This window comes from Pithys albifrons, chromosome 16 (assembly GCF_047495875.1).
Source record: "Pithys albifrons albifrons isolate INPA30051 chromosome 16, PitAlb_v1, whole genome shotgun sequence".
Lineage (NCBI taxonomy): Eukaryota > Metazoa > Chordata > Aves > Passeriformes > Thamnophilidae > Pithys > Pithys albifrons.
The window spans coordinates 12684484-12700974 of NC_092473.1; the positions used below are offsets into that span (position 1 = coordinate 12684484).

General features: G+C 41.3%; 1 protein-coding gene across 2 annotated transcripts in view; it reads right to left on the bottom strand.

The window, feature by feature from the left end:
* Positions 1-1822: 1822 nt before the first annotated feature.
* GNA12 (G protein subunit alpha 12) overlaps positions 1823-16491 on the bottom strand; it is a 40625-nt gene continuing 25956 nt past the window's right edge. For both annotated transcript variants that reach the window (XM_071570767.1, XM_071570766.1), the window contains 2 exons: positions 10030-10080; positions 1823-9029 (listed from right to left, as the gene is read on the bottom strand). In XM_071570767.1, coding sequence (XP_071426868.1) covers positions 8460-9029; positions 10030-10080 — 621 coding nt within the window. In that variant the 3' untranslated portion in view covers positions 1823-8459. The remainder of the gene's footprint in view (positions 9030-10029; positions 10081-16491) is intronic.

The following is a 16491-nucleotide window of genomic DNA, read 5'->3' on the forward strand; positions in this document are numbered from 1 at the left end:
CAAAGCAGCTCAGGCACACCCCTTCTGCCCCAAGCTCAAGGAGACTTGTTTTGAAGCAACTTCTAAAGTCTGTAATCCCGAAGAGAGCAGAAAACACAGTCTTTTAATAGCTTTACGAGCTCGTAAAGACAAATATCTTCTCCCAAGAATAAACAGGCAGAACATTCCACTCCTACTCTGAAAACAAGAACTTTCTGTAAGTGAAGAGAGCAGGAACACAACACAACTGTCCAGGGAAAAAAAACCCACAAATCCCTCCAGTCTCTTTGCTAGTTAGGGGTGAAATCACTTACAACAACTACAAAGGTGGGAGAGGAGAAACCAGCATCTTCCATATATGTCTCATTGGCAGTGTCCAGCACTTTGTGATTTAATTGTGGCTGTGATCATCTCCCTTCCCTAAAAATGGTCCTTTTCACTGAAGTCTGCTTCTGCTGTGCAGAGCTGAGGCTTTAAAGGAAAGCTACTCTGTAAAACCCCTGAACTCTTCCTCATAACTCTTCCTCCCTTAACACCATGCAGCTTCCCAAGATGCTAGTCAGTCTTGGAAAAAGTGGCAAGAATTTGATATCAGTAACTGAGTAAACTTCCTCCCAGGTCTGTACATGATAATGAGACACCAGGCTGGAGCTACAAACCACAAGGATTTAATTTCTCTCCTCAAAGAGTTCTAACAAACACTTAAATATGACTATAACCACCCCAAACCTTCCACCTTGTACACTGAAGCAAAAATACAAGCTACACTTTGCATTTCAGAGCAGCCTCTCCCTGGGGAAACAGACATGTTTCTCCTTTTATCTCCCAAGTATTGGATTATGGAAATTAGAGAAGATGCTCTAGTAACAGGTAGTCATGCTGATCCAGGAAAGAGAATTCCAAGTAAATATAAGGAGTTTAGGCTCTCCCTGGGGTACAGGCATTCACTGGCAATGAGCAAACTCACCTGCAGAACCAAATGCTTCAGCCTCTGCCTCTGCTCTTATGAAGGAACATCTGTGCAGCTGAGTTATGAAAGGGACATCTCACAAGAGCATTTTGGCTCTGAAAAGGGCCAATTTGCTTTCACAGAGCTGGCCAAGGGGATCACATGGAGCTGCTGCTGTTGCTGAGAGCTTTTCAGATTCCATGAAGTGTCCCAAATTGTGCTCAGCCAGTGGAATTGATCTGGCATCAACAGTTCACATAAGGAACAATTAAGATGTGCCACAAAAATCTGCCATGTGACCTTTTGAAATACAAGTGAGGAAAGGTTATGAGCATTCCTAAGAACTGGAGCTCAAATTCTGGCAGCATTGGTTGGCACAGGATAGCAATGCCATGACAGGGATACTGGTGACTCTCCAAAGGTCAATGTACAAGGTTCCCAGGGCACACAAACAAGTCCAAGAGAGGGGACTGGCACTGGGAAAGCAGCAAGGACAGTTCCCATGGCTATTTATTACCAGATGCTGCACAGCAGGGAGGAATCTCTAACAGGTGCTGCCAACTCCACAGGCTTAATTATCTTCTCTTGCTGAGCTTAAACTACATAAGCAAACTCCAGCTGTGCCTCCCTCCCCTTGCACTTGCCATCAGTGCTAATGTCCCAGGGAGCTCCTGGAACCTACAGAGAATGAGCTCCAGGTTTTACACAGGTTAATGTCTTAGCTCCAGGACACAGAAGAATGATTCAGCCCAGAAGTGGAGAGGTGGGAGATACCTAGAGATGACACTGTGATTTCACTGCACAACAGCTGTAGTTCCATGCAGTTCATTCAAAAAGCATCTCTCTCTCTCAGAAAATTTGTGCATAAAGCAAAAAATGTCACTTCAGACTCTGTTGAAAAGATAAAACCCATCAAAAACAGTATAACAAGTCAAGTTTTAATAGATTTATAAAATTCATATATACAAAACAGTAAACTAAGTCACCAAAGCTATAAAATACACTTTTTACACATCACAATATAATTTTATCTAGTACACAGTTTTCATAAGTTGAAGCTATTACAGCAAGTAGCTGCTTCTATCACGGATGCTGTTTTGGTGCTACAAAGACACTTATGTGAGCAGTCTGGAACTGTGCTTTTACTTTATGCATTTTTCACCTTCTTTTAGTTTGTCACTGTTTTTAAAGTACTTTCTTGTGAATTGTTAAGAAAATTAAGGCTAAACTCAGGCCTTTCTTGCCCAATGCAGTGAACTGGTTTAAAAAAAGACTGATATTGCATAGTATGTGTGTTAATGCATAGGCACCAGAGAGCAAGTACATTGCAGAATAAAAGAGAACATTACTTGGCTTCCTAAGCTACATGGTCATGTCACGAGATAACCTGGTGTTTTGGCAGTTTGCTTTTGTACATATGGATTCCATAAACAAGACAACCCATCACAGAGCAAGAAACACTGGCCATGTTCAGCAGAGTCTACAGAAATGCTTTTTAATGTGTATCAACAATTCAAGATCATTCCACATTCGTTATCCTACAGAGAGTTAATGGCTTCAATGCAAATGGGAGTTTGAACACACATTTCCAAACCTTAGTCCACCAACCACCTTTCCAAGTCTCGTGAGCTCCCAACAGATCATTTCTCTTCCACATCCCCCTTCTCCCTTCTGTCTCCTCTCAGCTTTTGTGCCCAACCACCTGCACATGAGCTCAGCACAAGAGATTGATGGGAAGTCTCAGCAGAGAGTCTGTGCTACTCCAAATCTGTCACTTCCCTCAGAAGATGCTCTTTCAGGTCCTACTTAAAAAATTTTGCTCTCCATCAGGTGTTTTTATTCAAATAATGGAAACAGCCTCTTACCCAGGTCTCTTACCTTCTCATGCTCTGGTATCTTGAAGAAAGTTTAAGTAGCTGTTAGGAAGGAGTAAGATGCACTGTCTGGCCAGAGATCTGCATAGTGTATTTTAGTCAAAATTGAGGTTTAGCACCCACTTATGAACAGATGAAGAGAGATTTCCAATGGCAGGGCCAGCCTTGCCAGCCTGCTGCTCTTAATTCACAGCCAATAGCTCTCTGGAGTCACTCAAAGCTTTTGGGTCAGTGCAGATGGCATTTTACTTCAATAGTCAAGTCTTCAAGCACCATCAGCTTTTGGGATCTGTTTAGAAACCAGCTCCCCTCTCCTGCTCCCTTCCAACATACTTTGGCTTTTTTTACCAGAATGCCCACCTTGGAAGTCAGTGCTTCTCTTTTTTCCCCCCTCTGGCTGAATATTTTCACACCAGACAGAAGATATGACCTTCAGACATATGCCAAGAGCTGGGCTGTGATAGAGTTCATCAAGCCAGGCACAGAACCACTAGCACTGACAATCTAGTACCTCCACACTCCCCACCCCATAAGAAAACAAGCATAGACACACAGACAAACTTCACCACTGCTTTCCAATTGCCATTAGAAAGATAAAAACATCAAGAATCAAGCTGAACTGCCCAACCACCAAGATGAGCAAAGGGACAGCATCACCTGGTTAGCAGAGCAGCACCTTCAGCTTCAAATGTCCTGGCTTTACTCATTTCCATCTATGTAAAAAAAGATTAGTGTTAAAACAAAGAAGTGCCCACTTCACAGCACAAAGCAGAGATCACTCCAGCTAATTACAAAACAGGTATCATTAAAAAGCACTAGGTTTTGTATTGTCTTACCAATTATTCCTCACTAGGCTAGACAGTCCTCATCTAGAACTGTGTGGAGTCAGCATTAACTCAGGATGAGTCTGGCCCAGACCATGCCAGTCTTCCTGATCCATAATGAATACTCCCTAAAAAACTGTTAAAAACTCATTTACAAAAGTAGGCACAGATGTTTTATAGTTGCTACTGAAACACCCCACCCACCACTTTGTGTTACAGAATCAGAGTATGAGGTAAAGAGTTGGCAGTGCTATATTAAACCCCTGACTACACCATGTGATTTCATACTAGAAAAAGGATATAAAAAAGAGGCTACAACTAAACTTACAGTTCTTGTCATGAGAGATCAGGGTTTGGCTGACATGACAAGCTGCACTGTATGGAGGTGTTGCTGCATATCCTGTTTGTCTCTCAAGTTGGTGTGCATCAAATCATCCATCAATCCAGTAGATACTCCTGAAAACTCTATGACACAAGCCAAGCTAAGTCAGGTGTCAGAACCCACTACTTGAAAATCACAGGGGCCTTTTACAGAAATCCTGTAGGTCCATGCAGCAGAACAACTTTTTTTCCAGAAGTGAAGAGGTACATGCATAGGAAAGACTCCAAAACATAAGTTAATGTAAATTAAAAGACAGTTAATACAAAGACAGCCATCTAAAGGCAGCAGAGGACTTGCTTTCTAAAATGCTGTTCTGTGGAAGGCAGCTGTGTCACTAAAGAAAGCTGCTGGTTTCATGTCTAGTCTTTTAATTTCTTCAAATCCTCAGCTCTTTGCAGATCAGAGTACCAAGGACCAGTGAATTCCCAGGGGGAATGGGGCCATGGGGATGGGGGGGCAACACATGGACAGGATGGGACACACTGGCCAAAGGCACTGCTTTTCATACCATATTTTTAGCTCTCTGAGTGGAATTATATTTTTGTCTGCAGTGCCATGTACAAACAAGCACTTCCTACTCCATTTCCCTACAGTTTCTTTGCCATCAGTCTCTTCACTCTGCCTGCTCAGCTGAGGTTCACACTTAAGCTGCCTCAGAAAGCCTCGAAATGGTCATCTTCAGGAACTCTTCACACTTGTAATATGCCTATTTCTAGGATTTACACAGCAGTAATTGAAAAAATTAAATATATTACCAAGTCAATAAGTCAAATAATCCATGCTGCCATATTAAATAAGATCAGTTCTTTGTATCAAACTGAAAATGAGTGACCAGTAACTTCAATTCCATAACCAATATTAATTCATTTCCAACATTAAGAACTACTTAATTCCTCTGAAGTGACAGGTGCCTATTAGATATGTCACTTCCAGAAAGCCATTCCTTGCTTTTTAATCCAAATTCCTCGTGTCACCTTGCAATGCATCCCAGAACTGTTCAGAGAAAGACAGCCCTGCAATCTGAAGGAATGGTACTGACACATCCATTAGCTTAAAGCCTGTTTTGAGGACAACAAATATCAAGTAGTGTTTGATAAATGACTCCCACTTAGTTTTTCTACTGAAACTGCAAGATTACGTAAGTCTCTCCCACAAGCACAGGCTGGAAGCACTTCCTCTCTTTGTCCTTCTGAGACACCCCATCTGCAACACTCCATCACTGAGCACTGGTCACTGACCCTGAGTGTCAGGGAAGGGACAGCAAAAAGCTGCTTCTTTCTTTAAAAAAAAAAAAAAAAAACACTCACAAAAAAAGTAGTTGTTCAAGGTCTCCATTTGACTATCATCCTGCCTGTGACCCATTTCCTGACCAGCCAAATGAACAATAAGCCTACAAAGTTAACAAAAAAAGATGTTCTCTCCAGCTGTGTTTACCTGCAAAGTTCTCCAGGATGTCACTTAAAATAAAGTTTTTTATTTGTTTCTGGTGAAAGGACTAAGCAACCAACCAAGCCTGTTCTGAGATGTTAGAACAACCTAACCTACCTAAGCTCTGCTTTAGCAATTCACTGATTTACCATAACATGATTTTCTGGCTTTATTATACTACAACTTACCTTAAGAAAAACCCAAACACAAAACCCCTCAGTTGTGGCAAGAAGTGGACTGTATTTTTCAGAGAAAGCTAACACTGAAACCCCACATCACCACATCCTTTTTACTCATGGAACAGCAACTTTCCAAACTTGAGAAGTGCTTAACTTTTGCAACAGGAGTTTCCTGATCTTGGGTTCCTGCTGTGATCCATCACTACCCAAACTGGAGAGAGCACTGAGCCCACAGAGCTGATTTTCATCCTCAGGTTACAGCACCTCATTTAGGCCCTTTTCATCACTGAAAAGAAAGGCAATAATGGGCCTGAGGTGAGCAAACTGGCTCCCTAAAACTGACTTAGTGTGCAAAACTGCCATATCATACAAAAAAAAAAAGCTTCAGAGCTCAATATGACACACCTCATGCTGTTTCTTTTCCAGATGCAGATTTAAAGTAACTTCAAATAAAAGTTGCATTATTAGGTCTCTTGGGAGTTTTAAATCCATAAGGTGACTAAGGATACAAAACCATGGATGAGTATCAAGAGAAAAACAGAACAGGAAATTCCATGCTATGCCTCCAGGTAAAACTACAGTAGATTCAGACAAAAAAACCTGAGGTAATTCTTGAGAAAAAAATACAGTTGAAAGGGAATGTTTAACTTATTTGAGAAAACAAGCATAATATTCATCCATCTGGAAAACTTAGTGAAAGAATAAAGCTCACAGCAAACTAAGAACTGAAGTCAAGTCAACCTAGAAGTCAGGTCAGCCCACAACTGCCTTCTCTTTCCCAGTGTCTTGTGTGAAGTGAAAGCCACCACCAAGAACTCAGAAAACATCTGAAAGCTTTGCAAGCAGCCTTAGCCTTCTGCCAAACAAATGGGCTTAGAAAAACCAGCCTTATGTGATGAGTAAACTTGTTTGCATCACACCATGTTGAAACATTTACCTTTTCAAATGTAATAATCTTAAGATTTTCCTCCCATCTGAATATTAAGAGTCACAACATTTTTCTCCTTCAAGCTTAGAAATGAATAAATATTTAAAAGACACGTTGGTCCTGGCAAAATAAGACTCGTTACAAGGAAACTAATTCCTGTTTAACATTGCTCAAATTTAAGTTACATTTTCCCATCTGCAACTTTTCAGTCTCTTCTTACCTCCATGGTGTGGCCATTACAAGCACTGACACAGCCACAGCTTTTCCACTCTGGAGCCTGCACAAAGAAAGCCAAGAGCCTGCTGCATCAGGCAACTACACAAAAATACTGATATGAACATCTGCAAGCTTCAGAGGGGAAGACGGATTCCAGATTTTATCCAAATTAACATGAAAGGACAACGGAACGGGACTTTTCTTTGACCACATTTCCCATGGGATTACCAGCTGAAGTAAAACATTGCTTGTTTTGACATGCCATTACAGGCTCAAAGGGGATAAGGACTCCAGGGAATCTGCTGACTTTTTATGGGTACAAACAGCCCTTCAGGTTTTATTCTTGGATAAAAACTATGACAAAAATTGCACAGTAAACTCTGTTTGAGAGTTACCTAGAGGATAGCACTACAATATCTTCAGTTTGTCCATGTACCCCACTGCAGTAGAAAAGATTCAATGTCTGTACACAAAAAAGGCACCTGACAGAGATTGAGAGCACATGGAAATTCAGAGTTCATATCAACATTATTCACAGCCTCTTACCATTTCACACACAAACCACCGCCCAAAACTGGCAACTCCAAACTCAGCTGTGCTCAGTGTTACATGTGCATCACTATAGGCTAAAGATCCCATTAAGACACAGATTAAAGGTTAATTTTACAGCAAGGTCTTGCTGTCCAAATGCATCAGTGCAGCTGGAAAAGCTGGGATCTCTAGGGTGTTGCTTTCCTATAAGGTCAGCTGTTGGGACTAATCAAGCAGCTGCTGTGCTACCAAAACCTTTGCTTAAGAGTTTAATCAGCTTTCAAACTTCTGAGTGTAGATGAGGCCCTGTCAGGTGAGATACTGAACCTTGACAAGCACTGCCCACTGTGGGAACAGTGCTGGCTCTCCATGAAGTACATCTCACTGGAGCACCCACTGTGCAGGTATGTGGTTGGGTGCTCCAGCACAGGCTGCTGCACCAAGGAAAGCACTTTTCCCGGGATGTAACAACCTTCATGCGTAGTGCAAAATAAACCCTTCTCCGTATCAGCGAGGCCTTGACTCCCCATCCCATTTACTCCAACACAAGATTCCTTACACAGCTTTAGACTTCTGCCTCAAGAGACTCAGGCAAAACCTTCAGACAAGGGCTGTGCATCCAACCTTGGTAAGTGGATTCTACACCCTTGGCAAAGCTGAAAACACACACAAGATCTGGTTATATACCTAAGGGTTAAGAACAGAACTTCCATTAACATTCTCCAATACAGCTGCCAATCTCATTATGTTTAGATTAGTTTGATTGACTCAGCACCTCCAAACTACAAAAAAAAAGGCAGTTTGTATGACTAGTGTCTCTGAAAAACAAGCGCATTCATTTAAAACAAAGTGTCTTCCATCCACGGTTTGTCAGAGATTTGTTTTTTTCTAAGAAGGCAGAAGGTGGTTGTGTTGCTCAGCATTCCAAACTTGGTACAGAACCTCCCAGGCCAGGTTTCAGTAGTGTTTCTAGTCCAAATGATTCAGTAGCTAACATCAATGTGTGACTCCTTGGGCCTATAGCTCCTGTTTGGACTGGCTAGTTTACAGCATTCCTGAGCCAAGTAATTCGCACGGGTCCTACACCACATGCAAGGGCCATAAAGAAAGGATAAAAACTTTGAGCTAACCCTCCAGCAAAACTGTAACAGAACACTGGCTGCTCTCCTTCACTGCAACATGATGTCCTTCAGGTTCTCCTGCAGGATGGTGTCCTTCACGGCGTGGAACACGAAGCGGATGTTTTCCGTGTCTATGGCCGTGGTGAAGTGGTGGAAGAGCGGCTTGGAGCGGTTCCTCCTCTTCCTGTCGAAGCACTGCACCAGGTAACGCTGCACGTCCTCCAGCCTGTGAGGGTCGCCTTTGAAGTCCGAGAAATACTTCTTAATGCTGACAGTCTTTACCTTCTCCACGAGAAGATCCATCTTGTTGAGGAAGAGGATAATAGAAACGTTAAAGAAAAGCTTGTTATTGACTATTGTCTCAAAGATATTCATGGACTCCACGAGTCTGTTTGTGCGCCTGTCTTCCATGAGAACCTGATCGTACTCACTGGAGGACACCATGAACAAAATGGAAGTGATTCCATCAAAGCACTGGAACCATTTCTGACGCTGAGATCTCTGTCCACCTACATCCACCATCTTGAAAGGAATTTTTTTAATGATGAAATCGTGCTCTACGATCCCCTTTGTGGCTTTTCTGGCCAGCAAAATATCTTGTTTGCTGGGGAAGTAATTCTGTAAAAGGAAAGAGAAAAGTGTCAAAAAAAGTCCTTAAAAAATGTTGTCCAATGTCAGAATACTGAAGTGATGGATAAAATCAGTAGTCTTTAATTAGCCATGCTCTTTAAATTATCAGGTGAGCAATGAATACTCAACTCTAAAATACTTAACTGCTGACCATTTAGCTCAACATTGGTAAACAGCTAAAGAAGATCCTGATATATACAATAAAAATATAGGACTAATCCACTTGTTCACATTTTTATCCTTCAAGCCTCTCGTTTTCAGGCTGAAGTCAATTTTTTCATTATATGAAATTCTTAGCTACAATGTTATTTCTTATTTCCACTTAAATAGTGTTCAATAAAGCAGAAGACCAAGTAATCACTGAAAGGATTTTTTTTTAAATCTGGTTTTCACAGTTTATTGCTCTTACAAAGACCATCTTGAAAGCTTTAGTGGAAATGCTCCTTTCAGGTTCACTCTCCCATGACCAGCGAGTACAGCAACACAATCCACCACAAGTTGTGGTCCAACCTACCACTGCAGAGAGATTTGTTCTTCAGCAGCTTATCACTGTTACTGTTTAGGAAAATCATCTCCCTTCTTTCCCCTCCAAGTCTCCTGACAGATGTTTCCACTATGGATTTTGAATCCTGCAAGTGCCAGTAATGCTGTTTATTTTGCTAAGCTTCTATTCTGCTACCTGAAGCAGCACCAGCCATCAGAGCACCAGGAAAAGTGAATGAGATCCAGAGAATATGTAGAAGGGCTGATAAAAGGAAATATCTGCACAAATACAACTTCCCTGATTTCTTGTCTGTCAGAAAAGATTAAGCAAACACTAAGTTTCAGTTTCATAAGGCTGGAGTTTACTACTTCTAGAGAAAGAAACTTGAAATTATTTAATGCATTAGTATTTAAAAAAACAAGAAAAAAACCCCATATCATTGCACAGCCAGGCCTCCATGCCCTCCTGGAGCTCTCTGGTTCAGAAGGGGAAGGTGTGTCTTACCAGCTGACCGATCCGCTCCAGGTTATCCAGGAAGTATTTCACCGATTCACCCTGTGGACAAGGAAAGAGATGGGAACTGAGCTTGTTTCCAGGAGAGCAAATCCAATTGAACTGAGACTTTGCAATTTCCAACATGCACTGAGGGCTAACAGAGCAGTACCACAAGTGGAAGCTTGGACACCATCCCGATACACTTCAGGGGCTGGAACAATGCAAGTACTACAGAACCTAATTCACAAACTGCTGATAACCAAGTGCAGCTGCTATAACATACTACTAATGTGTAGGAAAGGCAGTTTTTCTTCTGAAAGCAGTTCTCTATTAGGTCTACAAAAATCAAAGCTGAATAAAGATTTGAACAAATGCTCAAATCTATCCAGTACATCTTTACAAAGAAAAGGAAGTGTTATTAAAGTCAGTTCTTTGACTTAAAGAATTAAGCTTTTTCCCCCCCCTTGCAAGATGAATGCAGTTAACTGACACTGAGTGGGAGTAAAATGAAACACATTTGTAAGAAACCAAGGTATTTTGTTTAAAATTCACAGCAGTGAACAAAGGCATATCCTAGACTGGGTGGCACATCTTTAGAAAAGTGAAAGATTTAAGTCACCCACAATTTGTGATGATTTAAGGTAGACTTGCTTGTCACAAACCAAAGAAAAGAAGAACATTCTGAAGGACTTGCTCTTCCACAGATAGCTTCCCTTTTAGGCTCAAGAGTTTTAATAACGGTTTGGCTCTTGTTGTACAGAGTCCTTCAGCAGTTATATTGAGAAGAAATAGACAATATTTACAGGGAAAATTTATTCTTGTGTGAAAATTTACTCTTGCATAAGAGGTTTGTGCAGACTACGCTGAAGTGAAACTCCCCTTCAAACACTTCCCCTGCATTTGTTCAGATGAGGATCTGTTCAGTAAGAAAGTATTCCTCATTGTTCAGGACATGTGTCTTGCAGTTGTAGCCATGTCATGAGAACGATAAAATGGAAAATCCTGCTGCCTTTGAGTAATTTTAGGCAACAAAACACATTGTTTATCACAGCTGTGTCAGGACTGGCCACACTGACTGTAGGTGCCCTCACCAAGTCACTCATTCAGAATGGAACTTGTTCCAAGTACCACCTCAGACTCCAAGAGCAGTTTAAATTCTTTACACCACACCTCCTCCTTGACACCACAGCCTTGGGACAGCACAACAGAATTATTCCCCTCCAGTACAACTGCAAACAGATGCCAAGACAACAGTTCATTGTGAGGAATCAGACTGGAGATCAGAGAATTCAGGGTATCACACAAGCACACGCTCCCAATACAAGGCACAGACAAAAAGGAGCTGCAGCTTATTACTTCCTACCATTTAAAACTGGAAGTGTCTTTTCATAAAGGAGACAGAGCACACTATTTACAAAAGACTACCATGTATCCACAAAAGATTTACAGTGGATTGCCAGCAGAATGAATTACCTTTTTTTTTTCTTGGGGGGCAGGGGGGAAGTTTCCAAAGAACAATTGCTCTAAGAGCTTCCTTACAATCATGAATTTTCATAAGGTGAAAGTAATTTCCTGTATTTTTTGGCACTCTGTGGATCAGAAGAGATATCACAGACTGCATGAATAAGAGAAAAGGGCTTCCTGTACAGCATTAGTCATGTTTAGGAGACGGGAGAGCCCAAAAAGAAAAGATCACTGAAGCTACAAAAAACCCCCTTCTCCCTCTGTTGTGCTGTGTCCCACACAATGCCTTTAGATGTGCAAAAATACTGCAGAGGGGCCATCTCTGATACAGCTTCTTCCTATTTTCTAGTAGGAACTGAGTTGCTTTAAGAGCCCTTGCTGTCCATCCACCCTCCCACGCAGAGCAGGAAACAGCTGGATGCCTTAAACTGCTGGGACACACAGGCAGGATCACCTGATTTACAGCTTCTGCCTCCCCTGCTTCCCACCCCACACATCAGTCACTTGGACATTTTGCACATTTATAAGAAGGTAAGAAAATAAACTGATTAATGAAAAAAATACGTGTTCATTTTTGCAGTGCTCTAAGAAAACCAGGCTTGTCTAGTTTTTTATACAGCTCTTCCTAACACTACAATTAAGCCAAGCAATTCACTCTGGGAAATTTCAAGCAGTAATTGGAAAACACTTGGAGAGCTGGGTAACCAAATCAGGTTGCTGGAACAGGTGTGAGCACCATATGCATGGTCTGACAGATCTGAAGGTGTCTGAATATTCTCCTAGCACAGAATTCAAAGACATCCAGTACTTAAATCAAAATATCTGTTTCCAGTCAAAACAACAAACTCCCAACAAGCTTCAGAGGGTTTGAAGTTAAAAAAAGCTCAAAACATTAAAGCACACAAACATGAAGGGAGGAAAAACACCCTCCAAAAAGCTCCCAAAACAGTAACAACCCCAAGCCCACCGCACACACTCAAAACCTCCTCTAAGGATTCCTGATTAAGTCCTGTGTCATGCCCTGTGGAAGTGTGGATTCAGTTCCTGTTCCAAAGGCTTCTCCAATAACCTTGCCCTACATCTTAGTCAGAGTCCCAGAAAACTCAGATGTTCTGGGAAGTGTGTGGGGCAGTTCAGTTCAGTCCATCCAGAGGCAGCCCACTCAACTGCAGACAGTGTTCACTGACTTGATGAATAACCTGGAATGTATTTAAATGAGGAAAATATGGAAACTCCAGGTTTGACAACTGGTCTGTATTAGTACTTTTAATCAGAACAATTATACTAACTGAACTGTCCTTTCTATTTTAATTTTTCCTTGTCATCCAGGGAAAATAGACAGCAATACTAATCAGATCTAGAAGTCAAGTTTATTTAACTTTATATCACAGTGCACTTGAATGCAGTTTGGAATTTCATTGATAGATTATTATTTATGCAAAGCTGTCTCATGCTTTGGGTATTATAAACCCATACAAATGTGTGTACATATATATGTATGTATGTATATAAAAATACATGCCCACAAAGAGCATACAAATCAAAGCAGATTTTCCATTCAAGACAAATTATTATCAAAATAAACTATCAGCTGCCCTTCTAATGTTGAATTATCTTTTTCTCTTGAAGACACTGACCATAAAGAAGCTGGTTTGGCTTTTTTGGTGTGAATTCTTAGTGTTTCTCCAGTATCTGTCTGGCCATTCAGGTGCATTCAAAGCTGGCTTAGCACTTCAATCCTCTCCTCCCTCCAGATCTTAGCCAGTTATTTCTGCTTCACCAGCATGACTTCCTATAAAAGTGGCAACAAATATTTGCAATTGATTCATCAGATACTAAAAATATCTTTGTGCTGATTGACGACTTCAATGTCAGTGTTTTAATGGTTCTAGTGAAAAAAAAAGAGATTTTTAAGCATCACCATCTATTTTAAGCTGTGCTCTCAAAGAGCAAAATAGAAACGAAAGCTGAAGTTATTTATACTATATGTGTATTTATACACTATATGTGTATTTATACTGTATGTAAATACCTAAATATAATCACATTGTGGTGTGTTCACTTTAAAAAAACAAACATATAAGGTCCAGGTCAGATTTTATAGGCTGGTGTTGCAAGAAAAACTGTGGCAGCTCGAGAAACTGCCTTGGATCAATGACCTTCACGGAAGGTTGCTGAGCTTTTCAGAAATTAGTGACTCAAATCTTCTGTATTTCCCTGTTAGTACACTATTTCCTTTACAAAGTATTTCAACAATCATAAATAATGCTCTTAAGATCTGAAAGACTATTCATTTCAGCCATCACAGTACTTAGACAGGAAGGCCCACTCTGTCACAATCCCAGCAGAGTCTGCCATGTGTGCACTGACATTTCTTATTTATTTTTAACTAATAGTCCATTAGTATTTTCACATTTGGAAGTTTTATCAGCAATGCCTGAGATGACCATCATCTACGTGGCTGCTGACACAGCCCAGCTAGCTGGGTTTGGGTGGTTTTTTACCCTCCTTGATAATAAATCAAGATGCCCAAGTGGTGTCCTGCACAGGACAGTGGTGGGGAAGGGCAGAGTGAACTGTGAGTTATGAATTTTACACAGCCCATCAGTTCTCAGCTTCGTGCTCCCCACACCAGAGTTACCACAAAGGCCTGGATGAGTCACTCCCCCAGTGCTGATCTCTCTCCCTCTGCAATACAAATCCTCTCTCTGAGTAACAGCTTTGCCAACTGGGACCCAGAGAAGGAGTAGGAGATGCTGTTCCCATTGTTCAGTAGGATGAGTCACTCACATCTGGGAACGGGGGGAATCAAGAAACACAAACAGAAGGCCCAAAATGAGCCCGCAAGTTCCACAATGCAGCATCACTATTGGATTTTTTTTAATTATTATTTTTTAAACTGTCCTATCTGCAGTATAAAGGTGGTGAAGCCAGAGAAAATTGTGCTATTTGTTTAAAAACTGACTGGTCGAGGAGAAAGGGAGGAAAGTTAAAATGTAAACATATACTCCTGCTTCCTGGAACAGTCCTCCAAAACTTTTTATATGCTATTTTGACCAAGGCATTCTCAAGGGGCAAAAGCCATGAAATTAAGGAATTTTTAATCCATATATTTTGTACTATGTGAATGCCATCTTAACATCAGCTCCAAATAAGTCACCATGAAAATAACTAATTGAATTCAACATCCCTGTCCCTTCAGGCTACATTTGGAGTACATAGGAAATCTCCACACAGAAATATTGTAACTAATCTGGCATCACTTCCTTTGCCATTGATAGGCTCATTTTGGGCAGAGTTCCCAAGCAGTATTCATTTCATGAAAATAAATGCACAACAGATCGTAGGCAGATTTCCCTCAAATACCCACAGAAACTCAGTACTAAGGCATGTTCTGCAAAGCAGAATTTACCAACCTCTCACTTTAACCCCCAGCCAGTTATTCAAAGTGACTGTTGGTCAGATCGTAAAGGACAGTGAAACATCCATTGTCCAGTTCCCTAAAATACTGGCTCACTTCAAACTTTTCCTTCCGAAAAGCAGTTCCTCTAAATTCTGTTCTGAACTACCAGACTTGAAAGGGGACCCTGTGTTCCAAATTGGCTTTTTTCCTTTCCTTGTCCAAAGGCCTTTTTGACATAATATTAATTTAGCCCTTCCTGACCATTCTGTCTCTGGCTGCTAAATTTGGAGTGCACAGTTTAAGGTAGACCTGTCAGTCTGAGCTGGTTTCAGATGATGAATTAAACCACACAGGAAGGAAATGTTATACTTCAAGGAAGCATAAGATACAGATCCAACAGGATTCCCATAATACAGATCCAACAGGATTCCCATAATACAGATCCAACAGGATTCCCATAATACAGATCCAACAGGATTCCCATAATACAGATCCAACAGGATTCCCATAATACAGATCCAACAGGATTCCCATAATACAGATCCAACAGGATTCCCATAATACAGATCCAACAGGATCCTCATAAACACAGCAAAACACCCAGAAAAACAGATACTTTAAGTAACTGCCACAAGCTGCAGCTGAATCTGAAAGGTGAAAGGAGCTGTAAAACATTCAGCAGCAGGGCTGAGAAACACACAGGAAATCCAGGAGATCCCAGAAGGATGTTTGGGAATCTCCCAGACTTCAAGCTCCGAGATCTCAGAGACACAAATGGGATGGACTGACATGCAATTTCATCCAGAGCTGACCTTATATAAGGTGCCATCCATTAGGGCTGCCACAGACACACAGACAGAATGCAAACTCCAACCAAAATGTTTGTTTTTCAAACACCAAGACTCCATTTTCCCCAAGTTTTCTGACATGTCAATCACCTGTTGATTGTAAGAAGTTTGATTGTTACTATTTCAGATGTTTTATGAAAGCAAGAGGCCCTATGAAGAGCAAGGGTTACAAGCACAAGCAGGATAAAATCACCAGGAGAGAAGCATTTGAAAATGTTGGAGATGTTACACCAGCCAAGTTTTTGGGAATGGAAATTAGAACCCAAAACCTCATCAGCAAAAAGAGACACAGGAAGCCCTTTCCTCAGTGAGCCCCACTGGACACAACAAGCAGGTTTAACATCCTGCCACCAGAGCATACACATCCTTTGGGGGTGAGGATGGAGACATGGCTCCCATGGCTCCAGGTTCCACACCCAGGTTCTGTCCAAGGGCTAAAATTCTCATGAGGGGCAACAACAAACAAGCCCCTGCTCCCAAACCAGCAGGGTCCTTCAGCAGATTACTTCCAAATCTGCACTTCTTTTCAGCCTCACTGGTAGCAGGGCATGGATTTACTGGAGGCAAAGGCTGTTATTTTCTCAGTGACAGCTGATGAATTAAGTATTATTTTCCAAGGAGGTGAGCAAGTCTGTGCTTGTTAAGAATTCCCTCCGAGGATGCTGAAATAACCTAAATTGCCCCAAAAAGCTGATGCCCATTACACCACAATTCTGTTCTACATCCTGTCTGGGCACTGAAATTTATTGACACAAG